The sequence below is a fragment of the Kryptolebias marmoratus genome, linkage group LG5 (genome assembly GCF_001649575.2).
Source record: "Kryptolebias marmoratus isolate JLee-2015 linkage group LG5, ASM164957v2, whole genome shotgun sequence".
NCBI lineage: Eukaryota > Metazoa > Chordata > Actinopteri > Cyprinodontiformes > Rivulidae > Kryptolebias > Kryptolebias marmoratus.
In genome coordinates, this window is record NC_051434.1 from 3,702,606 (window position 1) to 3,727,848 (window position 25,243).

Below are 25,243 nucleotides of genomic sequence, written 5' to 3' on the forward strand. Positions count from 1 at the left end.
AACTTTAGCTGCTCTCAGTGATATACGGTTTAGACATTTTATCTTTTTTTCACATATGCATCTCAACTATTTTGTGTGACTTATTTCAGTTCAGATAAATTGTGAACCAAGCAAAGTTGTTTTCTTTTCCAGCCTTAAACAGGACGTTCTGGCAGGATGTAGTAAAATCCACAGGATGAAGCTGCAGATTTAAGCCAACTGAATGGGATTAATATATTTACATGATGTTATGCTAATAAAGGAATACATTTATTACAACTATTTTTGAGGATTTTTACCAATTAATCCCACGATGTAAAATTTAGCTCAGTGGAACTACTGAGAGGATGCAACACGGTCAGAGGACGGGCGTTTTAATACGTCATACTACCTACAACCAGCTCTCAAACTGTGGTACAAGTACTACTGGTGGTACCCAGGATTCCTCTAGTGCTACTCAGAAGTAATTTTACTATCAAATATTTACAGGTTAAAAAAAACAAGCTGAACTGAGATGTGAAGCTGACAAAGATAAGCGGTTAACCAAATTATGACCTGGGCTCGATGAATAATTGTGACGATCTTCACAATTTTTTTGGCGTTTTAGTGCAGAACAGGAAACTGTTAATGAATAGTCAGGATTTTTATTTTTTTTTAAAAGGAGAAATCCCATCAACTTTCCTATAAACCCCTTACATAAACACCTAAATACATTATCACTCTGCCATTGTAAACTCAGCACATGCAAACACTGTACAACAGCAGCAAAGTTCAACTAAACTGCAGTTTTTGATGTTGGTCAGCTGCAGGAGAACTTGCTGAGCAGCCGGCAGAAGAAGCCGATCAGGTGGCAGCCATCATTCAAACAGACGCGTAGCGTTGCCTGCTGGTTGCATCAGTCAGCATCTATATAGCAAAGGTCACTTTACGGCTTCGGTAATACAGGAACGTCTCCGCGTGTCATCAAGCAGCCGAGGTGTCACTGTGCCGCTGTTGTCAAATCTTTTGAATGCCGAGGCACGAAATGCCAGCTTCCAGCCGATTAGCAACAAGTCACAAAGGTCACATTGAGCTGGACAGAGAATGCTAAATCTAAGGAGCTAAAAACATTAAATAATACGCAGTCTTCAAGGGTCGCTCTTCAGCCTATTGGATTTTAAGACAAAAAATAAATAAAAAGATCTGTAACTAGGCTATAGTAGAAGAATGACTCTTGAGGAATAAACCTAATTCGTCTAAACTCATCCGGGGGGAAGAGAGGTTCTGAAATATCCCACAGTGAACCGAGGAGGGCAGCAGGCCAAGGATGTCAGTGAAGCTCCGATCTTAAAATACCTTTATGTGTGTGTAAGGGTGGAGGAGGTGGGTTACAGTAGAGTCTTGGGATTCCTTGAATATTTGTCTTGAAAATATCTGTCCTCTCTGATTACACGCTGGAGCTGGACTGATATATCAGTTTCCTGCTGTTGGGAATTTACTATTACATAGTAGACACTACGTGACCCCCACCTCTAATAATATCAGGAGTAACACTTCTGGATTCCTCGTTTAAGAAGTCTTCGCTTCAGCTTTTTTATTTTTTTTAGGAATCTGATCTTCATAGCTGATTTTCACATTTTTCACCTTTTGCCCACATGTCTCCTGAACCATTCCTGGTACAGCTGGTGTCCCGAGGTCAAGACGGGGCTGCCGTGGACGGCAATAACTGTCAATCATCAGCAGTCCAGCAGCTGCTCCAACCTTGGCTCAACAAGCTGCCACACAAATGCAAAATGTAACAAAAACCTTGCACTAAAAAGGAATACCACCATGCAAGTAAATTTAATTTTATCCTATAAAGACGCTGCACACAAGTCAGATTACACGAGTTATTTTTTAACAAGAGCATCCACGATATAAAGTCTTTGCATTAGATTTTATCATGATAATTAAGTTAAATGGTTACAGTGGCTCTGAGCAATAAAAAAGTAATTTGCTCTCGATTCCTGACTGTGACAGCGGATTCTGCGGTGTATACTCAAATAAAAACTAAGAAAAAGGGAAATGTTGGGTCTTAAAAAAAACTACCTATATCATAATATCTTTGCTTCTTTAATCTTAGAGTCCAAAGAAATGAATAAAGTTAAGTCAAATTGTTTTAGTAACTGGCTACTAGTTACAAAATGTCCAAATATTATATTTATTTATTTATTTAACCAAGTTTTCTGTTATGCATTAGCACAGTACTGCTTCATCCCTTGATTTTGAGTTTTTTTTATGCCTGAATGATTCACAAAACATTATTTTTTCCCTAAAACGGAGGTCAGTTCAAGGAAACACTTTGAAAGGCCTTCAGAGAGCTCAGTGAGCTGCTGATCATGACCACTTCGACAGATTACAAGAATACGAGGCTACTCGGAAACAAAATAAAAGCATTTGACTTGAGACTTGTGCAGAACCCAACATTCCTCATATTTCCCTTGCAGTAGAGGTTAAACTGTGGCTACCTAATAAAGTCTGGACAGCTTTATCTGCAAGATCTTTTTACAGATTCTATTAAATATCTAACCAAAAGCTTTCACAAGTCTTATTTATTTATCAAGCAAAAGTGCGAAAGATTTTGCATTACCAGCCTTGGTTTTGTTTTTGCTTAAAATAAAACTAGTCTGAGTGCTTAAAACTAATTAGTGGTTAAAATAAACACGCCAGCCAAAGATATCCAAACATAATATTATTTTAACTCTCCTGTCTTCCTGTCAGGTGCTAAACTTCTACTTTAACGTAAAACGCAGCACTTTGTTTTATTTGTCCCACGTGTTGACGGACTTCTCCATGCGCAGCGTATGTGAGGAGCTGTTGATAGATAAGATAACCAGTAACCAGTTGTGATAACCAGTTCAGTTATTTCCTCTCCTCCAACCCGACAGCTGTGACAACAACTTATTTTAGGGGACAAAGAGAATCCATCGTTCAGCAATCAGCCCTTTCACACACAAAAGACACCGTATTTTAATCTTCACACGCAGAGTTTGTAACACGAATCACGCTCGAGATGAGAGCAAACATGCAGAAACCAAACCCTGCTGATATCAGACATTCTTTAATAACAAGATCTCCAAACAAACAAGGCTATCATTCACAACCTCAACAAATTCCAGCTTCTTCACACACACACACACACACACTCTTTGAACTGACACAAAAGCAAAGTAAAGTGAGCGTTTTATTTCCTTGACCCGAGCTGCTGCCAATCCCTCGAGCGAAACCAGAGCTCCGATTTCGCAGCTAATCTGTACTCTGGAAGAGTTGGCAGGCTGTGTACCAGTGAAGCCCTCTGAGGGCGTTTGAGCGGGGGAGCCCTTTCTGAATGCTAAAAGCTGATTTCCAGCCTGCCTGTGAAGACGCTGGAACAGCTCAGGTTGCTGTGAGGAGTTTCACAGACTCGCTGACTGAAAGCGACACACTAAATTTAAACCAGTGATACATCTGTAAACACCTGCAGTAAACAAGGCTTGATCATGTTTGTAAGCTCCTGGAAGTGTAATTCAAGACATTACAAGAGCAAATTGGTCATTATGATGTCAGTCAAACAATCTCTGTAATGTCTCATTTCACTCCACAGCTGATGGACGTGACAGCGCAGTCAGCTGGTCCAAACTGGGGGTCAAAGGTGAAGTCTTACAGATCTGAGCCATGGAAAAATGGCATCCAGACTACTCTGCTTTAATTATTAGCATCAGTAATAACAACTAAATATCCATCAATTTATTTCCTTGTTGCTGCTCAGGGCTGTTCATTGGACGAGAGGCAGGGAAGACCCTGGACAGGTCACCAGTCCATCACAAGGTGCCATGGAGACAAACAAGACATATCTATTCATGTTAGTTAAAATGGACAAATCTGAGAAATGTATTCGACCAAAATCACTTTCATTCAAACGCCTGCACCTGGTCGCGACGCACCAAAATGCTGGTTCAATCCTCCTAAAAAACTATTTTAAAACACTTAAAAGTATCCCCACAATTAACTTAACCTGCTTGGTTTTGGTCTGTGTACCTGGACAAACCCCCCACATGTCATTATTACATCTGTACCTTTCTTATTTTAAGATTTGCAAAACTACAAGACAGGTAGACATTTAAAAAAATATTTTTTTTGACATTAGGTGAAGAGTGAAAATAATGCACTAAGGATGATGGGGGGAAACAATTAAATAAAACTAGCGTAGCAACAAAAAGCCCAATTAGAATCTCATTCATTTGTGCAGTGATTGTTTATTCATCAGGCAGGAGGAAGCAGAGAAACACTCAGGAGCTCTGGCTTGTTTGCTTCAAATCCTGAGTGGTTTGTTCTTCATTGAATCCACTTACATTCATTTATGCAAAACTAAACATCCCACAATCCAAAAGGTTTCACAGTAATTAGGAACAGCAGAAAAACCAAGACATGTTTTCAATCAACAGCAGTTAGAAGAGGGCAGAAAAGAAACCTTTCGGTGCCAAAAAAGGAGAAGATTTAAACAGACCACAATAACAGTTTACTTAGTGTTGATCTCTGTAACTTCAATTTATCTTCATGTACACAAAATGATTTATTACACACAAAATGTGAATCTAGTTTTTTCTTATTTGTTAGTCTTATGCCATTTAATTAGTTTCAATCCCTCAGAAAGACCATTAAACTCCTGACACACACACACACACACACACACACACACACACACACGGATCATATTACAAACACAGATTTGTTTCAGATCTCACCTCGTCTGATCAAACTGATTACAGAGTTCTGCAGAGTAACTTAAAGCAGAACAAAAGCTTCATAGTGTCTCTTATATTATTCATGTTAGCTGAAGAAAGCATTACTGGAGAAAAACATCCGTCACAGAACTGCAGCTGCAAAGAATTTGACCAATCTGACCTCCTTAAAAACAAATAAAATGAGATCATCAGATCTTTTTTTAAAGTGAGATTCAACTTTAATCAGTTCTGTTCTCGGTCAGGAGAGCCACATCTTCATGCTGCTAAATAAAGACAAACTGAAGTTCAGTGTCTTGCCTGAGGACACTTTGACATGTGGACATGTGGACTGGAGAAGCTGGAGATCAAACCAGATGTCTACTCTTCCTCCAGGACCACAGCCAAAGAGGAGCAGGAGCTTTTATTTCTGAGTTTAGGGAAACCCTCACTGTACACTATTTATGTAAGAAAAACAATAAATCTAAGCAATTAGAGGCAAAAAAAGCCAAATATGTCTCTCCTGGTTTGTACACAGAGAAAATAAAGATTAAGGAGAAGAATATTTGTCTTAAAAATGAATGAAACCTAATATTTATATAACGGTTCATTTACTATTCAACTATTCATTTGGCTGAAATGGATGAAGAAAGCAATATAAATGAAAAACTCATTAGCCTATATTCTTATTCTGAGGCAGATAATAAACTCTTAAAGGGCAAGAGTTTGGAAAAAAATAGTGCCACCTTCTTCTGGCAGTGTTGGGTGTACAGTAGGAAGTGGCCTAATTTTGGCCTAATTAGTTTGTTATTTTTAGATTAATAACACAGTAAGGCCTTTATAATACAATCCTGTGATAATTCAGGGCAATACATAAAGATAACTGCCACAAAAATTAAAATGTGTCAAGTGTTTTTTAAGTCAAACCTAAACAGAGTTCTTTTTTGTGAACGTAAATTAAAATAAAAAGCAACAGAAAAGATTTCATTAGAAAATCCAATAATGCAGTGACTTAATCAAAAGAGAACAAGAAATAAATGTGAGAAAATTTAATTCATAACAGCCATAAAAACGTAAGACCTTCAGATCAAGCTGAGTGGAAATGGTTTTAAACAATGCTCTGAAGTGATTAGATGCGTCTAATCAAATCAAATTTACTGCTCTCATGGGGATGTTTTAATTTGTCTCTGTGCTGTGAACCAATCAGGAAAAGGCTTGAAGTCTGGTCAAAGTAAAAACATCTATATTTTCTGAATCAACCTGTAGGTGACAGTCAAACTCAGAGAGCAGAATCCTTTAAAGAAACACCAGAACATTTACGTTTTCAAATCTGAAAACATGTAATAATTGCAGCTCTCTGATGGTTTGATGGGAAATAACATGAATTTGTCCTGATGGGTGTGTGTGTTGGATTATTAGAGAACTGCATGGGAGGTCTGTGTAAACAGTCGTGCTTTTGTTACTAAAAAGAAACGTGCGCAGGCTCTACGTATGTAAGTGTGTGTGTTACCACGACTCAAAGCGTGTTTGGGCAGATCTCGCTCTCTCTGCTCTGATTGGCTGTTGCCCGTTAAAGCCAGACACACTTTGATCCTCCCATCGCTCCCTGGAGACGGGAGACACACACTCGCATGTGCACACCTCTCATTTTCTGCCAGCGTGTAAACCATCAGCACACGACCGCAAATTAACCATCGGCGCGTCCTCCAATCAGACGCTCGGGTTGCCCAGGGGCGTCTCACCTCTGCATGACAGGAGTGTAGGGGGAGGAGGCGGGGGCAGGTGGAGGAATACAGGTGCCACACTTTTGTTGCCAAAGCTCAGAGAACAATGGCTGATGATTTAGCAAAACCAGTCTGTGTTTTCACAGAAATGTTGGAGGGCTGAGACAAGCTTCTACACAATGAGGAGTTTACTGTAAATTAAAATGATGTGGGAGAACCGTGTTATACCCCCCCTCCAAAAAAAACCCAACTGATCTGTACAACAAACTGGAGCAGTTTAAAATCTGCTACAGTCAATTGATCTTAACAGCACTAAAATATATAAAACTCATTTAATTTGACACATACTGAGCTAAGGTTTGGTGTGATAGTAGCTAAGATTAATCCCCAACACACAACCTGAGCACCAACAGATTGAACGAGATCTTTAACAATTTGATATCAGCTCTCTCTGTTTGTTAGCAAAATATTTTATGAACCACAGACTAGATTGGCAGCTGGATGGACATTACACTGATTACAAGTTCAGATCATTCAAGATCACACAAGATATCACAAGTCTGACCAAAACGCTACAAGTCGATGTAAGACTATCTTCATTTCAAACTCTGGCATGAAAGGCTGCAGGTGATATGGATTCCTTTAAGGAACCCTAGGCCTTTAATTTGATCCAGCATTAACGTGAAAAATGTCAGAGAAGCTTCAACTTTGACACGTAGAAAGCGTGCATATGTACGCACGGCATTGTGTTTTCAGTGAGGTTATCTGAAGAGCGAAAGTGAGGCAGAGTTCATCTCTGCAGTGTGACAGTAGAGCTGTGAAATATTTAACACCAATTCAACCTTTACAAACAAGCAGTCTCCTTCACAGCCACAAACACCGCTCCTGTGACTGGGATCGCCCTTTTTTCAAAGCAATCAGTCAATTTTTAACTAAGCAAATTGCAAAAAAATTGAATACAACTTTAGAGAATAATGTCTTATTTTGTTTTTCCACAGAGACACATTCAAAGGACTGCGTCCGGGCCTGCAGAGGGAGCCCTTAAATATTCTTTCTGATGGGTGGGGACTGTTTGCTAATTAAAGGGAGTTTGTAGAGGAGATAAAAAAAAACACAAGCACAGACTCACCTGCTGGGTGCCCCTATTTAATAATTCAAACACCCTCTGGCTGACTCACACAGACATACAGCAGGTATATCACTGTATTCTTGTAAAACTGCCAGTAAGTTACTGTAATATTTACAGAAACCTTTTAACAATGCACTTTGCAGAAAAAAAATAGATTTCTGTTGTATTTGTCCTTCTTTATAAAGTGTCTGTGAATAGAGGATTTCTTTCTAGGTTTATGTTTTCTGTTGGAAACCATCTGCAGCAGTTTTCAGTGTAATTTATTGGCACTTTAGGCAGAAGCTCTATGGTCCATTGCATACGGTGGCCAACCTTAAGCATCACTTTTAAACATGATGCATAGTTTTCACCTCCTGCTAATAAAACACTGTTTCTGCAGCTGTTTAAGGGAACACTTATTGTTTCAAGGTGATCTCTTTACAATATTTTATTAAAGAATCCTGAGCTCATGTTTATGTTCATGCATATGCGTTTTCCAACAAAGGTTCGAATTACGTCAAAGCAGGCAGCTTCTGCCGTTGCCGTGGCGATGCCACATGATAATGAGGCCCTTCAAGACCCCACACTGCTTTTCCTGCTGCTGGCAGCCACTTCAGTCCTCCTCTCACAGTGAATAATATGAGACAAGTAACACCTGGGGCCTCGTGTGTTTCACTGACGTGTGACGGGTTTCTGAACAAACATAAACTCATCAGTTGAATCGAAAGCTTTGGTTTCTAAAGCCATCGTTTCTGAGGTAAAAACAGGACCTTATACCTGGAGTTTAGAACAACCTCAAGGTTTTCTATGAAGGCATAGGAAAGTATCCACTGAATGTACATCTGCAGCTGATTTACTTTCAAAATGGCCTCCACAGTTAAATCAACTTTAGCCAACATTAAAACGGCACTAACTCATCGTTATGCAGATACTGAGCTAAAAGCTGATGTGGAAGTAGCTGAGACTCTAAACACATACTCTGAGTGTGCCATCTCACCATCTCACTTATGTTGCACAAGAAATAATAAATAAATAACATCATTTTCAGGGTTTGTTATAAGTGAATACAGTAAAAAAAAAAAAAAAAAGCTGACTAAACCAAACTCAAGTTTGCATTTCAGTGTCTTTTTTTTGGACTCAAGCTTAAAAGCACAGAGGATTCAGTCACTGGTGTTTCTGCAGTTTTATGCTCAGAAACCAACTGAATCTCTGAACTGGAGAAAGAAAAGTTAAAGCTACTACACTGGTTTAAAAAAAGTGCCTAAAACAGGCCACACATTGTTCAAAGATGCTCTCCTAATTTGTTTGTTTATATATTTCGAATTGATGTTTTACCTTTTCTGCAAGATTCTGACCCGTTTCATCCTTTCATACTTTCTTCAGGAGATAAACAGATAACAACCTAACAATACAGTTACTGCAAATGAGACAAGAAAATCTCAAAATGTCATTTAGACTAAACTGAACCAAGTCAGAAGCTGATGGTTAGGTTTTATTCCAATATTCAATTCAGAGAGCCCAAAAACCCATGATTGTTGTATCATCCCTATTATTTTTATTTTATTTCTTTCATTCACATACTGTCAGAGCTGGGAAAGGATACTAGATAAACACCCTTTCCATGTATCTGCAGGAAACAAAAAAAAAGGTTGGAAAAAGGATGAGGAGTAGACAAGTTGAAGCATTTGTAGGTGGATTTTCTTATTTTAATAACCCCACAGTCAGCAGGCCGACATGTAGCAGCAGTCTCAAAGAAACTGAGTCATTAAGCAGCAACATGTTACGGCTTATATTTTTTGAACATTTGACCTCAGCGGTGCAGAAACCTCAGAGCTGAGGAAACAACACTGCTGGAACTTGGCTGATAACCTGACGAGTTTGGAGTCGAAACACAGAAACTGTCAGTTTGGTTTTAAAGTAACATCAACCTCCTGACTCCAGTTCAGTCCTAACTAATGGCATCATAACCACATGTAATGCAATACTTCTTCTGAGCTGCGGTAACTAAGCAATGAAACCTTTAAGCACTGAGGGTTTCCTAAGTTTCATTAGGAGTTGGTGTTAGTTACCAATAAAATAAATAAATTACAATTGCATATTGGGAAATAAAGAACCATTTGACCCACATGAGACTTAGCCTTGGATTTATTGATAAAATGCTTTTTATTTATTTACTTTTTGCAGTACTTGTTTTCGTGGCGCTGGAGCCTAACCAGCAGGTCAGAGGCAGGCTACACCCTGCAGAGCTCACTGGGTCAAAGTATAATTTAGTCATTTTTAAAATAAACGTACCCCACGTACAGTATCTCTACTCACAGAAGCCTACAGAGAACATTATTTGGAATAACTTGGGGGGGAAAAACAAGACGTATGCACAAATCTGAGTGTTGAACTCATCAACATTTAAAGCTGCCCCATCTCACCATTCCATGATGTTCCCAACCTGGGTTTCATTCACATCAAATCTGTCACCAAAGCAGCTTTTTTTCCCCATCTGAAGAACATCGTAAGACTCCCACCATCTGTAGCAGAGATTTGATCCATGCCTTTGTTACAACCAGGCTGGATCACTGCAACACGGTCCTGTTCTGGATTTCCAACACATCCCTGGACAGGTCCCAGTATGTCCAGAACTCAGCTGCTTTGCTTCTAACACCATCTAAGCCAACAAATCACTTCCAATCTCATAAAACTCAGCTGGCTGCCTGTCAAACCTTGTATCACCTACAAATCCCTCAAAGCCTTCGCCCCTCAGTATCTGTCAGATCTCCTCCACCCAGACTCACAGTCTAGGAAACTCCGATCCACATCCATGGGTCTACTTTCCGTCCCTCATATGAACCTCTGTAGCTTTGGGGACAGAGCGTTCAGTGAAGCAGCCCCCATCCTCTGAAACTCTCTCCTATCTGAGCAGAGCATTGAGACATCACTGGACTCTTTCAGGACAAACCTCACAACTCACCTCCTCAAAAAGGCTTTCAGCTCTCCACTTTGTTCCTAATTATTTCCCTTTTGTAAAGCCTTGAAAGGTGCTATAAAAATCTAAGTTATTATTCTAAAATGTTGTTAAAAGTTTGACTGTGCAGACAGTCTAGAGACTTTTCATTATTATGATGCTGTCTGACAGCAGTTTTTTAACCAAGTTAATGTAGCCTGGAGGCTACAGAGATCTGTTTGACTCACCTTTTTTTCCCCGTTTTTTACTTCTGCAGAGTTTTGTTCTTCTATAATTGGTTGGTAGTTTTAACTTCACACAGCTACCCTGGAGACTAACTTCTACAAAGTTCTTCTTCACTGGTTTGTCAGCACTCCTGACAAACCATGAAAACATCTCTGAAAGCGATGGAGTTTCTCCTTAAATGTAAAAACTGCAAAGAGAGTATATTTTTCTCAGCAGAGTTTAAACACTGGATCACTTTCTGCCCTTGAAGAATATTTCATAAAGCGTGCATGTGGCCACTGCAGATATGACATCACTCACCTGAGCCTGAGGTATCATTAAATAACAAGCTGCCAAAGAAGGCCATCTGTGAGCTGCTAAAGATTCAACACACACACACACACACACACACACTAAAAAAACTGATTGCAGCAGCATCTGCTTGGATGTATTTTACTATGGTCTGTCTAAAACCTCAACACTCCGATTCAAACCAGAGTCAAACATAAACAATGTAATAATTTCCATCCCACTATGAGTTGAGTCAGTCCAGTAAGCCTACCTAACATCATTCACCATCCTAGATCATTATTATTATTATTATTTTCAATAAACAAAATGTTATTGGAATGTCATCAGAACAAAGAACAGTTCCTCTGAAATTTCTCTTAATAACTAAAACAGATTGATTGTACGATTCCCATAAGGGTTCAAACAATAAGAATAAGTCTGACGTGTTTGCTGGGTTCACAGATAATTTGATGGCTTCTGAGGAAAAAAACTAATTAAAGCCGCAGTATTCCTTGAAGGAGTAAATGTCACCCACTGCCTTTCATGCCAGAGTTTTAAACTAAGACCATCTGATGTTGCAAAATGAATTGTGTTGGGCATGACTATCAGCTACTGCCACACAAATTTTTAGCTCAATATCTTTAAAATCGGCTGAGTTATACCCAGTTTTGTGTTTCCTAGCTTTAGTTGGCTGTGGCGGACATTTTGAATTGGTTTGAGTCCAAAAAGGTAAAGATTTGTAGATGTCATTCCAGTGATTAATTTCAGAAAGTTTTATTAAAATCTGTTCGCTGGTTCATGAGATGTTTTTCTAACTGTATAGACAAACACAAGCACTCAGACACAGGGAAGAACATCATCACAGTCTTCATTTTTGATGGTGGGCAATCTAAAGCTCAATCCACCGAGACCCACAGCCTAAAGGACCCAAAGTGTTTACTGCTAACTTTCCAGGACATCCCTACACACATGCTGTCTTTGCCCAGACTCGTCAAAGCTGTTCTTACTCAACATTAGACAGGAGATCATTCCTTGTAATCTCCTAATTTTCCCTCTTTTGTGTCCTCTTCTTCCTGATTTATCCCCACCACTACGCTTTCTACAAACTACTTACTACTTACATCGTCACAAATTTGATTTCATCTCTTCCTTCTGTCTCATCACATTTTCCTCCTCTTGTTTCTTGTCAGATACTCAGATCGTTCCTTCCCCTAATCTATCCCTCTTTCTTCTCTCTCTCTTTTTCCCAGTCTGACTCAGTTACCAGGTGTTGACATGCTGACAGTCCAGATGTCAAAATGACTCCACTCGCCAGTCCTTAAAGGACAACCCCCATCCCCCCACCCCCAAAAAAGGCAGCAGATTGTTACAGGAAACCACAGAGACATTAACACAGACAGAGAAGGGCATCTGCTGCCTCCCATCTCCATAATGTTCGGCTCTGTAAGTGTTGTGCACCTTATAAATAAGATTGGTATAGTAACAGTAAGTGCCTCTGACAGATAGATGCAAACACAGATACTGTTTCTGCTGCTCAGATTGAATTCTGCAGTGATTTCCATCTTGTTGCCATGAGCACCAGCAGCAGGCTGGACATGACAGCCAACAGCCTCTCACCCATTCTTATCACCATCCCTCTCTTTAACTTCCCTCTACCTGTGCCCTTTATTCCTCCATTAACCGTCCATTCCTCATCTACCTGTCATTATAGCTTTAAGTCTAATTTAGCTCATTCTAATTTTCCTTAAAATTTCAGACATTTTTTGCACTTTGACACTGATGCTCCATCTAGTCTCACCTTCTACCCCTCCTTCATTCCTCCACCCTTCAGCTGTATCATTTATTGTAGAAATGTAATGTATAAGGGTGACATTGAGCAGATGGAGTGCAACCTCTTCAATTCAATAATTCAACACCTCTGTCGGAGCTGGCTAACTGTCCACGGGTGAACAAGATAAAAGCTTATCAGACATCTGTTCTATCTGCAAAAACAAAAACAGTACTTGTGGTCATTAACTTACCTGCTGCAGACAGCGGTCAGAGTGACATGCGAGGAAAGCCAACTGCTATTACGAAAAAAGGATTTCTGCCATCTAAAAAAAACATCTCAAACTTCTACAGTTTCAAAGCATTTTAAGTGAATGCTTTTAAACAGTTTCTGGACTCATGAAGGAGAAATTCTCCCAGTGAAATTTCTCAACTTCTGTTTACAACACACAAAAAGATCTCTTTAGGTGTTGTGATTTAAAAATGTTAAAACATGTACCAAACATTTTTACGTCGCTTTAAATAGATCCAAAAAAACCCAAACCTTTTTTTCCATAAGCTTGTTTTGACTCGTCTCTTTTTCACATCTTAAATGAGAGAAGCTAAGATGTGAAGAAACACCAAAAGCAAAGGAAAGGAAAAGACAAATCCTGCTCTCCCAACATGTGGATATTTGCATTAACACTTGAGCAAATGGGCTCTGTTCTGTGACAGGAACCAGAAAAGACATGTTTTATAAATTTCTTTATATGGACGGTCCTGATAATGTCATAGAAAATACAACGTCTGTGTGTGTCCTCACACAGTGAACACATTTCCTCTTAACTGCAGCAAAGACACATTGTGACAACTACTGGGATCTTTCATAAAAAAGGTATATTTTTCATCATGCTGTAAAACTAATACCCATCTGTTAGAGTGAAGGAGGAAGTCTGAGATGTGCTTCAAAAAACCTCTAATGATCCCCAACAGTTGTCGAAAGGTGCCAATAATTCAATGTACAGCTCCAGGTACTACACACACACACACACAGAGTCAATTACAGCATGGCTGCGACCCAGAGCTCCAGGATCATCATGACAGTGACTGATCATTTCCTCAGCTCCTGTTGTCAATGTGACGGGTCGCCTCGACAGGAAGTTAGCCTACAGCCAGCACCGTGAACCCCCCTCCCCTACACACACACACAAAAACAAAGACTCAACCTTGAAACAAAGCTCCCCAGGGCAAAACACATAAATTTCATAGTAAACAGGAGTTTCCTGTGACACACATAAAAGTGCTCAGCCAAATAGGCACAGATCAAACCTTCCTGCTTCGTTTAACCAATCGTTGAAGCACCCCGTATTGATTGGTTACAGTTTAATGATAGGAAGGAAAGCTGCCTCTGATTACTAGTCAATAATGGAACAGTACTAATCAATAATGAGTGTGAAAACTGATTCACAACAGCAGCAAAGCCCCAAAAACGATTCTATCTGTGTGTGTGAAGACCAGACACAGAAATATCCATGTTGGTTTCATTTACATGATTTGCATTTTATTGGCTGGGCTACTTTTCTTTGGCTGTTGCCTCTCTGACTCCATTCCAGCAGCAGATAATGACATAATAAAGACATAATTCAGAGGATATTCAAGCTTTAGTGATGCTTACACAGACATTCAAGCATCTTTAACCTTTGACGTAGAATCAAAGGCCAAAGTTTGGTGAAATGTTAATGTTAGGAAATTTATGCACCAAAGGGCGAAAGTGGAGCAATAATGTTTTTGCTGGTGTCAGGGTGTGCATGTTTCATTTGTCTGCCTGTTAGCAAAATATCTCAATCTCAGTCTAAAATGTTGGCATGAAAAGTGGCGGGTGATATGCATTCCTTCAAGACATGCTAGGCCTTTCATGTATGCTAATACTCAATGCAATTCACTCATTACAATCAGCTTCTTATTGTCTTAAATGACAAAAGTTGCAATAATGTTTTTCATGAATTTGCTCAGCACTACATTAACTGACCTATTTTTGGTATTTCACTCAAAGTAAAGAGGATCAGAAAAAAGTAATAAAGGTGATCTATAAAATCTATTCCTATAAGATGTTTAAAGGTGATTCAATTTTCACCTCGAGCCATGTGTGCAGGTTTGTCCTCTACGATGTGTGTTTATGTACTGAAACCTGGCAGTGAGCCAAGTGTGCATTAGCTGTATGCAGGCTGGCAACAAAAAGCCTGACTGTGTGTGTGGGAGCGTTTCCGTATCTTCAGGTCAGCAGAAACTGCTGTTAGTCTTCCCTCTAGGCTGTTTTTTTTTTTTTTTTTTTCACTCCTGCTGCTGTGTTTGTATGAAGCAGATTCACAAAGCCCCTGGACATATTTCTCTCTCTCTTCTTCTGCTCGTCTTTGAGGCTCTTCGAGGCTTTTTAGCAGCCATCTGGCTTCCCTCCAACATGTGAGACAGTGCAGCCTCTCTCTGGTCCTCTTTTAGGTGTTGATGGATAAAAACTTTTTGCTAAGCAGGGGTTTTTTTGTACGTTCCTATGCTGTGTGCTGTCTGAGGATCAGGAAACAGCTCAGAATGGTTATTTTATTTGCACCCAATCACTTTTTTTAGTTTGATCATTATTCTAATTGAATTCATGCTTTCATTATTTCTCCAGTGTTTTAGTTTAATACATTTTGAAAATATCTATTTTTTTGTATAATCATTATTATGGTTGTTATCATTACCATTATCTCTTTACTGAGTGAGCTCTAAACCTTGTAAAGTATTGAAATCTGCTGAAATTATGTTGAAATCTTCAGATGTGAACTGATAATTTAAAATCAAAGTGACAACTTTATGAAAACTTTGAGTGAAACTAAGAAAATAACCTAATTAAATAGTTACTCATCGCAAAGGACAGGAAAAAACAACCCTACACAGACTACAGACTGTAGGTCAGTCATGTCACTCAAGCTTCCACATGGTTTTTGGCAGATTTTACAAAGATTTTGTTTACATTAAGTGCAAACCTGCATTTCAGAATTACAATCAATATATCTGGAAAACTACTTGAGTAAACTCTGTCAATCTGCATCATCCGATACAGGTCAAGATAACTTTTGTTACTTTACATTTGATTTTCATCCGTTGCTATGAGCACCTTTAAACAAATGTAACAGTAATAAGTAGAGGCAAATAAAATGTTTAAAGTCTTCTGTGTTTGATGCAGCCAAGAAGCAAAATTCATTCAGACTCAAAAGCTAAACAGATTCTGAACGTATGACGAGCAGCAGGAAAACTGAAACCCACACAAGCACCAGCCTTCAGCTCATCTCTGACTGGATTCACTTCAATGCTAACAGCTTTAACTTCTCTTCAACGATCCACAGACGGTCCAATTACTCAGGAAGAAAGATTTACGTGTAAATTAAAAAGGTGCACGCAATCTGAAACCTGCTTCATGTTCAGCGGCATCGTTCACATGTTGGTCAATAAGGTCTGCGTTTTAAACAAACAAGTGACATCTTTTTGTCTCTGTCCTACCTCGGCTGTTGGTCGCCAGATCAGCCACCTTCTGAAAGGCGTCCAGGAAAGCTGCGACCGCGACAACCGTCGTCCTGAGAGACGAAACAGAAACAGAGTCACAAATGACCAGATAAATAAACACTTTTAAACTGGTGAAGAATGTAAATATAGAAGCTATCACATTTTTTTTCCTGACAGTAGTACTGAACAAATGACAGAATTCATTTAATTTTGTCAGGATGTGTGTAGAGAGACGAACAAACGTTGCAGACGAGGAGGAGAGATGCACCTCTGCTGACTTCTGTCCCAAAGTTGACTCTCCATCTCCATAACGACTTTATGCTGGTGTCATTAATCTCTGCCAGCTATGGAAGGTTAATTAAGATGTATGTGTGTGTGTGTGTGTGTGTGTGTGTGTGTGTGTGTGCATGACATCGCTGCAGGCAGGTGACTGGCTGGTTAATGGCTGAAAGTCGTGAAAGTAAATAAATGTGTGGTGGGATTTTCCATGACAAAACAACATTTAAATGGAGGCTTTTGCAGTTTATGTGCATGTTGTCTGGAAACAACAGCTTTGTGTGATTGTTTCTACACAGGTGTGTGTGTGTGCGTGGTGGATGCAGAGAAGCAGCAGGTCAGGGACGCAGCAACAGAACAGGAGGTGAGCCTGACATTTAAACACTTAATGAAGCAGACTGATTGGATTTTCACGAGCTCAGGTTTATAAACACCTGCAGGATGCAGCGATCTGAGCTCAAGCTGTGCAACCCGAGAACTGTAGCATATTGGAACCAACAGCAAGTGATAAAATCTGTGTTTATGTTTAACCGTAATGAGATGGAATGATGTCAGACTTCAGTAAATTATCCAGAACAACAACCAGAACTTATCAGTTTAAAAAAGAAACGTTGTGGGAATTAAATCAGTTTCTGCAACATCAACTCATAAAAAAAGGTCTGAGTATTTAACTCTTTCAAGCAAGAGAATAAAGTGTTCTGGCACTGGCAAGATTTAAGTTTTGCATCTCTGTTCAAACATACAAATAATACAAGATGTAGATAAACTGAATCCAGAAAAGAGTATTATGGAAGGAGGGGATTAAATAAAGACATTTAGATTTTCATTGCACAGTCACAATCCAAGTAATGAGACATAATATACATGCAGACATTTTGACACTTATTCACACCTGTACTTGATCAGATCAGTTTGGAATACAGTGAAAGCCACTGAGCTGTGCAGCCATGTTTTCCACGACCAATTTCTGAAAATACGGTTTATATGTGTGTGCACAGCTTTCTGAACTGTACTGTAGGTCGTGCACATTATTTCTTAAACAGAAAATAACCATCAAAAACTACCCAATGCTTTCTAAATTTCTTGACAGAAAGGAAACAGATTTTTTGTGCAACATGAAACACCGGGGATCTCACTAATGCCAAAAACGCCAAGTGGCAGGTCCGAAGTTACCATGGAGACGAATGACCTCTTGTGATACAGCTTAAGAATCTGAAGTTCTGGCTGCATTTATGTAGACAGAATAATTTCTGCTCCCGTTCTGATAAACGGTTCAGAAGACAGATGAGTAATTGCTTTAAAACTCAAGAAATTATGACGTCCTTGTGAAGCAGAATTTGGCACAATTAAGCATTTTAATCTTAAAAAGAATTTCTAAATTGTTTCAAAGCCCAAACTGTTTTACAAAATAAAATCACTGGAACTCAATATAACAGTTAAAAACGTGTGTGTGTGTGTGTGTGTGTGTGTGTGTGTGTGTGTGTGTGTGTGTGTGTGTGTGTTACCTAAGTTGTGACTGGAGTTTGGTGGCCTTGCTGATGAAGTCATCCCAGACTGGGTAACTGCCCTGAAGATAAAAAAATAAGTAAATATAATTAAATATATAAAAAAGGCAATGTTTCATCACAACAGTTTATTTATGGCAATTAATATGTAATCATGGAATGAAAAGTATGTTAACTCTGAATTTAATTTCAAAATTTGCACTAGTGACAAAAAAACAAAGAAAAACTGATTAGTCTTTTCTTAGATCGGGGCTGAAGAAACAGGTTGTTGTCTCCATTACTTTTATCTGATCATAAACAACCTTTTCTTACGTGGAAGAAGCACATTGATTTTTACATTTATTTTCATAAAAAAACTTACATGAAATATTATCAACTACAAACCAATAAAACATAACATGTTTGGCCATGCACAGCTCTTCTGACCCAAATACAAACTCTAAACAGTCACAGTCAACAAACACAGCATGGAGACAAATCGATGGGGCCAATCCATACGCCCCACCCACAGCAGCCTGTCCAGAGGAGGCCAAACGAGCCCCTCCAGGCATGTAAATACAGCACATGTCTACAGACCGAGTTAAATATCAGACAAACGCTGCAATGCAGTGCTGTTTGAAGAAACTGCACAAAAGGAAACGATGACATGTTAGCCAAACCCACAGACACACAAGAAACTAGGGTACCCTCCTAATGTCAGCAGGAGGATGCAACTGGAGTGGGTGGGGGTCCCCCCTCCTTCAGGATCTGGGGCATGTTTACTCACAGGATCATACACTGATCAATATGTCACCAATTTATTTGAACCACACATAAAAGTATAACTTTAAAGACTCCAGGATGATCATTTGGTTTCTTTCAAATGATTCACATATTGTGGTTCAAGCGAAATCATCAGTTTTTCCTCAACATCAGTGTAAATCATACCACTGCACCACCAACAAACATTCTTCCCTGGTTTGTTTTCTTCTGAATCCCAGAGAGAACTCTGCAGCTTTGTGCTTTCTATTTGTGTGCAGTTTGGTTAAACTGAGCACAACCTACAGTCAGATGACGATGCATCAGGATGCACCAGCTTAAAAAGAGTAAGGAGTACAGAAACAAAACACTATCATCCATATCTGAATGTCCACTGGAGCAGCTGCAATGAATCTGTTTGAACACTGAAAAAGGCTCCCAATGAAGATTTGTAAAGGAGTTAAAAAATTAAATAAAAAGACATGTCTTCAAATTATCTTATCTTCTTACTTTACTTTACAAGTTTTAGTATCTCCTACTTTCTCCTACGCGCCTCATGCGTCATGAACGTGCGTAAACATGGCCACGCCTTCAAATCAGGAAGGTGTTTTTTTTAAATAAACCTAATGGAAAAACTGGGTGTTGTCTCTGTGACGAATGAGAGTCAATTACAGGATCAGAAAACGTTATGGACACGTGATCTTTAAAGGTCAAACAAAATATGAAAAGACCCAACCACATTTCCCAATATAAAATCTGCATACACCAAATAAAGTGACACCTAAATTTGATCAGAAATAAGTAAAAATAATGAGGACCTACTTTAAAAAGGTCCTCATTGCAAACTATTGCAATTCAGAAACTTTTAGTAAATGAAGCACTTCACAGAATCAGTCAGGTGATTTACCTACAGCAGGCTGGCTGCAGTCCATGAAGGTAAACAGGTATGGTGGAACCACACAATGTAGAATCTCATAAAAGATGTTTAGGAGGAAATATAAGAGACTGAATCTGCTGCTAAACGCTGAAGAAAAGCGAACAAACGAGTTGACCTGTTTTCCTAATTTAGGACCAGCATCTAATCACAAACTTTGCTTCCAAATTTTTAATTTAAAAAGGACACATTAATCATCAATATCAGTAAAACAAATATGCAGACTTGGCTTCTTCATGATATTTCAATGAGCACCTTGAAACAACACAGGGGAGCACAGAATGTTACTTAGACACTGATATGTACTGTAGATTAGTATGTTTGGTTAACAGGAATCATACACTCATAAAAAGAAAAGGTTCGGCCTTGCTCCCTTGCTGCTCAGCGGGCATCACCTCGTTTCTCTGCGTCACCGTCAGCGAACAGAGCAGCTGAGCAGCTGAGCTGGGCGTGTTCAGATTCCTGTTTATGAGAGTGATGCCCAGCGTCATCGCCTGGCTACCGTTGCTATGACAACACCGCTGCTGCTGCTGCTGCAGAGGAGCTTCAGAAACAGAAAGATTTTGGGGGGAAAAGAGGGGGTCTCATGTGTGTGCAACCTCTCCCAAACACACACACACACAGACACACACACTCAGTTTCTGTGTCATGGATTTGCTTTTTGTTGTTTCTCTCACTTTCCATTTCAATGGTTTGCATTTACATATTTTTCTACCTCTCTCTCTTTTTCTCACATACCATCTTTCCATTTTTCAAACGCATCGACATTTCTCCTGCCAGCTCCTTTAAACTCATTTATCAAATCCCTCTATTACACTGGATATATATATATATACACACATATACAGCCACATCTCATTACATCTTGTCTCTTAGTCTCCTTCTTTCTAACGCGCACTCACATCCAGGCACCAAGAAGAGGGCAGGGTCGCTGCATCTATCAGTCACCGAGGACATAAATTGTCACCGTGGCAACAACCAGAGGCAAAGCAGCAGCCTGCTGGTCCTTCAGGAATCCACCAATCTGTTTGTTCGCCTCTGAGAGCAACAGCACAGGCTTAAAAACCCCAGATCCTCTCTTTGTGACTTTTTGTTGTGATTGTGGTTAATGTTGAATGAGCACAAAGTACACAAACCTTGTTTCAGTGTCTTTGACTTTAATTGACAATGAGAAATGACTGAATACTGTAAATGTAGCCATTAGGATTTCTGCCTCTTCTATTATCTCATGTTTCCTGTTTGAGCTTTAACTTGGGCCATCCATATGGTTGAATTTGTTAAATACATAAAAAAACAGAAGCATGATAAAAAATGAATAATCTAAAAATATTGCCAGAAGATGTGACTTATAGCTCATATCAGTGTGATATCACTACAGGCTTAGCAAAAGCTGAATATGTAAGAATGTATAATGACAGAAAAGATAAAAATCTTACATTAAATTTGAATATACTTTGAAAATAATGTGTATGGCAGATGTAGGTCAGTATTCCACCCCACTGCAGTTTAAAGATCTAAATAAAAAAGCTGCTTGAAGCTTTTGCCAAGTATAAAGTTGGAGTCAGGAAAACAACAACTGAAAAATTTACAAAACCTGCATTTGTTTGCAACAGAAACAAGCTAGAATAAAAGGCATTAGGTTATTGCCAATATGCTCACAAAAACCAATTAGTGACATTTGATTGAAGCTCTAAAATCGGTGTTGCAGTACTGACCATGATGTTTCCATGACAACCATGATGCTGTTACAGTTTCAGCTGCAGCAAACCCACAAGATCATTTCAGCTCAGAAGGCAGGGAGCAATCAATAGTTTTTCTTTTCTTTTTGGCAGCCAGAACAGCTGCAAAAAGCCCACAAGACCTCAGAAGACTAGCTGGAGTTTCAGACACCAAGCCATAAGTAGAACACACTTCAAATCTGGTAAAAAGAAATCTCCAAGAATCTGACATTTTTTTCCAGCACATCCAACAAATGTTTGATTGGTTTGAGTTCTGGAAAATCTGTAGGAAAAAAGGTAACATCTTTGCACAAATTGTTGCATGAAAAACTTGAGAAAGTATGTTTTTTTTCTAATCTACAAACACAAATAAGAAAAACAGTTCCTCAAACTAAAAGAATAGCAGAAAATTAAAACAAAACAACTTTCAGACACTAATTCCAATTTTTGCAACACAAAATTGAATTTATCAAACACTTTCAACTTCCATAGATTTTTAAACTTTTATTCAGAATATATTTAAAGATATTTAATGAAGAATATTTTTTAGATGCAACATCATCACTCAGAAGATGTGTTTTAATGCTTTTACACCTGCATTAAAAATGTATTTAAATTTTGAACTTTAACCAAATTTCAGTCAAATGCTGACATTAAACTCTGTGCATCTTTCAGCTGATTCTGCCTCAGGGTTTCTGTTCTGAATTCATATCAGTCCTCAGGCCATCTCCCATCCCCGTATAAAATCAGACACTGAGAAAATTCCTAATAACTTCCAGGTTTACAGGCAGATATGAGGCTCAGGGTAAAGCAGCTCGCAGTATAAGAGGATGAGCCGGGACCACTGTGCAGATCAGTTCCACTTAAAAGGATCAACAGTAATGTGCCTGCTTGCATTTAAGCAGCACAATGAAGTGCAGATGATTAACTTCCCAATGCTAGATACGTTTACACTTACGCAGTACGTACGTCTATTTCTGTCAACATTATACAGGCTGATGTGTTTCCAACCTGCAGAGCAGAGAGGTAATAAAGAGGAGGGAGTTTAATCAAAACAAGTTGAGGACGTTAGAAGCAAAAAGATCAGTGACCAGCAGTCCAAAGATGTTATACTTCAGTGTCTGTAATCATGTTCTTATGTTAGTGTTGCTTTAATAAAGAATTAACAGTAAAGACTAATTTGAGGTTATTGTTTTAATGACGGTTTGACCAAACAGAGAAAACGCATGAAAACCAAACACCTAGACAGTAACCCTGGACATCGTTATAGACCAAAAATAGTGTTCAAGCAAATAATTGTCCTTTTTACTGAACTGCACAAAAATAAAACTGTTTCTATGTGTCGTTGCTGAAAACTCAAACAACCCCCAAACAAGGAAGAACTCGTGACACATTGAAGCATTTTAAATCCCAAAGATTTCCTGTAGTGGAAGAATGGGCTAATAATATTTGACTTGGTAATTTTTTCATTGCCTGAGGTTTGCCAGAACAAAAGAACATTCAAATAACAAGCAGCACCTTTTTTCAGACGAGAGTTGAAACCAAGTTCTTCTTGTTGCGACAAAGATGCTCAGAACTGAGCTTAAGAAGGGAGGTTAATGTGCTCCGAAGCACAAACATACCGAAGACAACAATTAGTAGCAGACTGGAGTCCCCTTCACTCTGACACATTACAAGCCTTTTCCACCCACACATTTATACCGACGGAAGGAAATCTCCATCTGACTGACTGAAAGTCTCAAACATCAAGCTGTTTCACAGAAAAACAGCAATCCATGCACTTCATTCAGTCACCAATTCAAGATGAAAAGAGTTCATCAAGCCATGATGATGACAGTAACATATCTAAAATACAACTCAGGTATGAAAGTATGCACCACCAGCCTCCAAATGATAGAAAAACAGCAAATAAAATGATGTTTTTAAAACCCAAACATGATGCAGTTGTGAATGACATGCACTAATCTGACACTTGGTAACTGAAGGTGACGAAGTGCACTTGAACGCGTCATGGCTGTCGGTAACAGCTTCATCTGATTCTGTAATCTGCTCCCAGCTGGTCATGTGCTGATGATCTGACAGGATCTTTCAGTTTAATGTGATGGGAACATCTGATTGTATCTCACACCCAGGCTGCAGCGGAGTCATCATCCAGCACACGTCACTCCTTTCATTACCACACGTTAGCCTACAAACGACCAACTAACTTGAATTAAAGCATAACTTCTGAATGTGCTTGGTCCTCCAAGCTGGCCAGCCCTAATGAAGAGGAGATGTAAAACCACAACAATCAAACGTGAGCCCAGTTACCTCACCCCCACCTCCCCTCAGACCTCTTTACGGGAGACGAATGTTGCTCCCGTTTGGATTTATCTATTGGTGTCAGTTTACACCTCTGAAAGGATGACAGGCGATATACAGCTGCGAAGCAGCTCCCTGTACCTCAGCAAAGGAGTGTTCGGTGTAATGAAAACTGGCATGTCGGGCTTTCAGACAAACATTTGTATTTAAGAAGTTGATCATGGCATTCTATCAGATCCTTTGTCAGTGAGCTTAATGCACACGCAGCAGAAAGGTTCACATCACGCAACACAACACGTCACAACCCTTCAGGCACACAAACAGCACAAATATGGCACTTTGTAATTCTCTGGCTTATTTTCGCCCTAACTGTGCACACATAGAGTTGATCTGAAGGAAACAGAGAAGCTGCGGATGACCAAAGAGCTTCACAGTCAAACCAGGTAACAATACAACAAAACGAATATAAAATACAATAAATACAAGAATTAAAGAACAATAATGGACAGTAAACATAGATAAGATCTATTAATATCTTATGATACATTTAAATCAAAAACCAAAGTAAAAAGATGAGTCTGAGCTGTGCATATATATATTTTACAAGCCAGAAACTTAAAAAAGCCCAATCCCTTTTAGATTTTAATCTGGATCTTGGGAGCTGCAGGAGAAACTGGCTGGTTGACCAAAGTGCTCTTCCTAGTGCGTAGATGTTAAGTAGATCATTAGTTAAACAGATAATTTAAAGACTCAGTTACATTTAAAGTCGACTCGAAAGCAAACAGGAAGCCAGTGAAGAATGAACTGAAAAACTTGTGTTTGTCGGGTCTGATTTAAACCAGGCTTAAACTGGCCCTGGGTGTCGGCATAGCAGATCTGATCATCAGTCACCACTTCCCTTCAACTCATAATACATAATGAAAAACTTTAAAACTTAACAAAGGCAAGCAGGCAGACTAATTCTCCACATGAATGACAGCGAACATGGTTATGGTTTTGGTCAACATCACACAGGTTGTAGAAGATCTGTGTCAGACACAACAATCAGGTAATCTGAGAAACCAAACAGAAATGACTGAAGCCAGTAAACCAGCGTTCTGTTTGCACATTAAGCAGATCTTCGCCTCACTGGTAACAGCAGGGCAGATCAGAGGAGGTTAGAAGCAGCGATAAAAGCCGACGTGTCTGAACAGAACGCCTCAAACAGAAACGGTGTTTAAGCTGCTTTTAAAGAAAATCCATGAAAAACACGTCCGTCCCACCCAGAGTTTGAGTTGACAGATTTAGTCTTAATAAAACACAGGATTAATGGGAAGCTGAGACAATGGTGCACATCAAAAAGATTCACTCATAAGTTAATCTATCCATCAGCATGATTTAAAGAAAAATCTGAACATATAAATATACAACGTAGGGCTTTCTGGTCAGCAGACTATAAGGTGCTTGCTAATAAAACAGGCTTCTTTATTTATGAACAAACTTTTACCCTTAAATTAAACTTCACT

General features: G+C 39.1%; 1 protein-coding gene across 3 annotated transcripts in view; it reads right to left on the reverse strand.

Annotated features, from left to right (window-relative positions):
- LOC108246372 (MTSS I-BAR domain containing 1) overlaps positions 1 to 25,243 on the reverse strand; it is a 49,689-nt gene that overhangs the window by 21,662 nt on the left and 2,784 nt on the right. For all 3 annotated transcript variants that reach the window (XM_025010015.2, XM_017433878.3, XM_017433876.3), the window contains exons 2-3: positions 18,048 to 18,109; positions 16,264 to 16,337 (exon numbers count right to left, since the gene is read on the reverse strand). In XM_025010015.2, the coding sequence (XP_024865783.1) occupies positions 16,264 to 16,337; positions 18,048 to 18,109 (136 nt within the window). The remainder of the gene's footprint in view (positions 1 to 16,263; positions 16,338 to 18,047; positions 18,110 to 25,243) is intronic.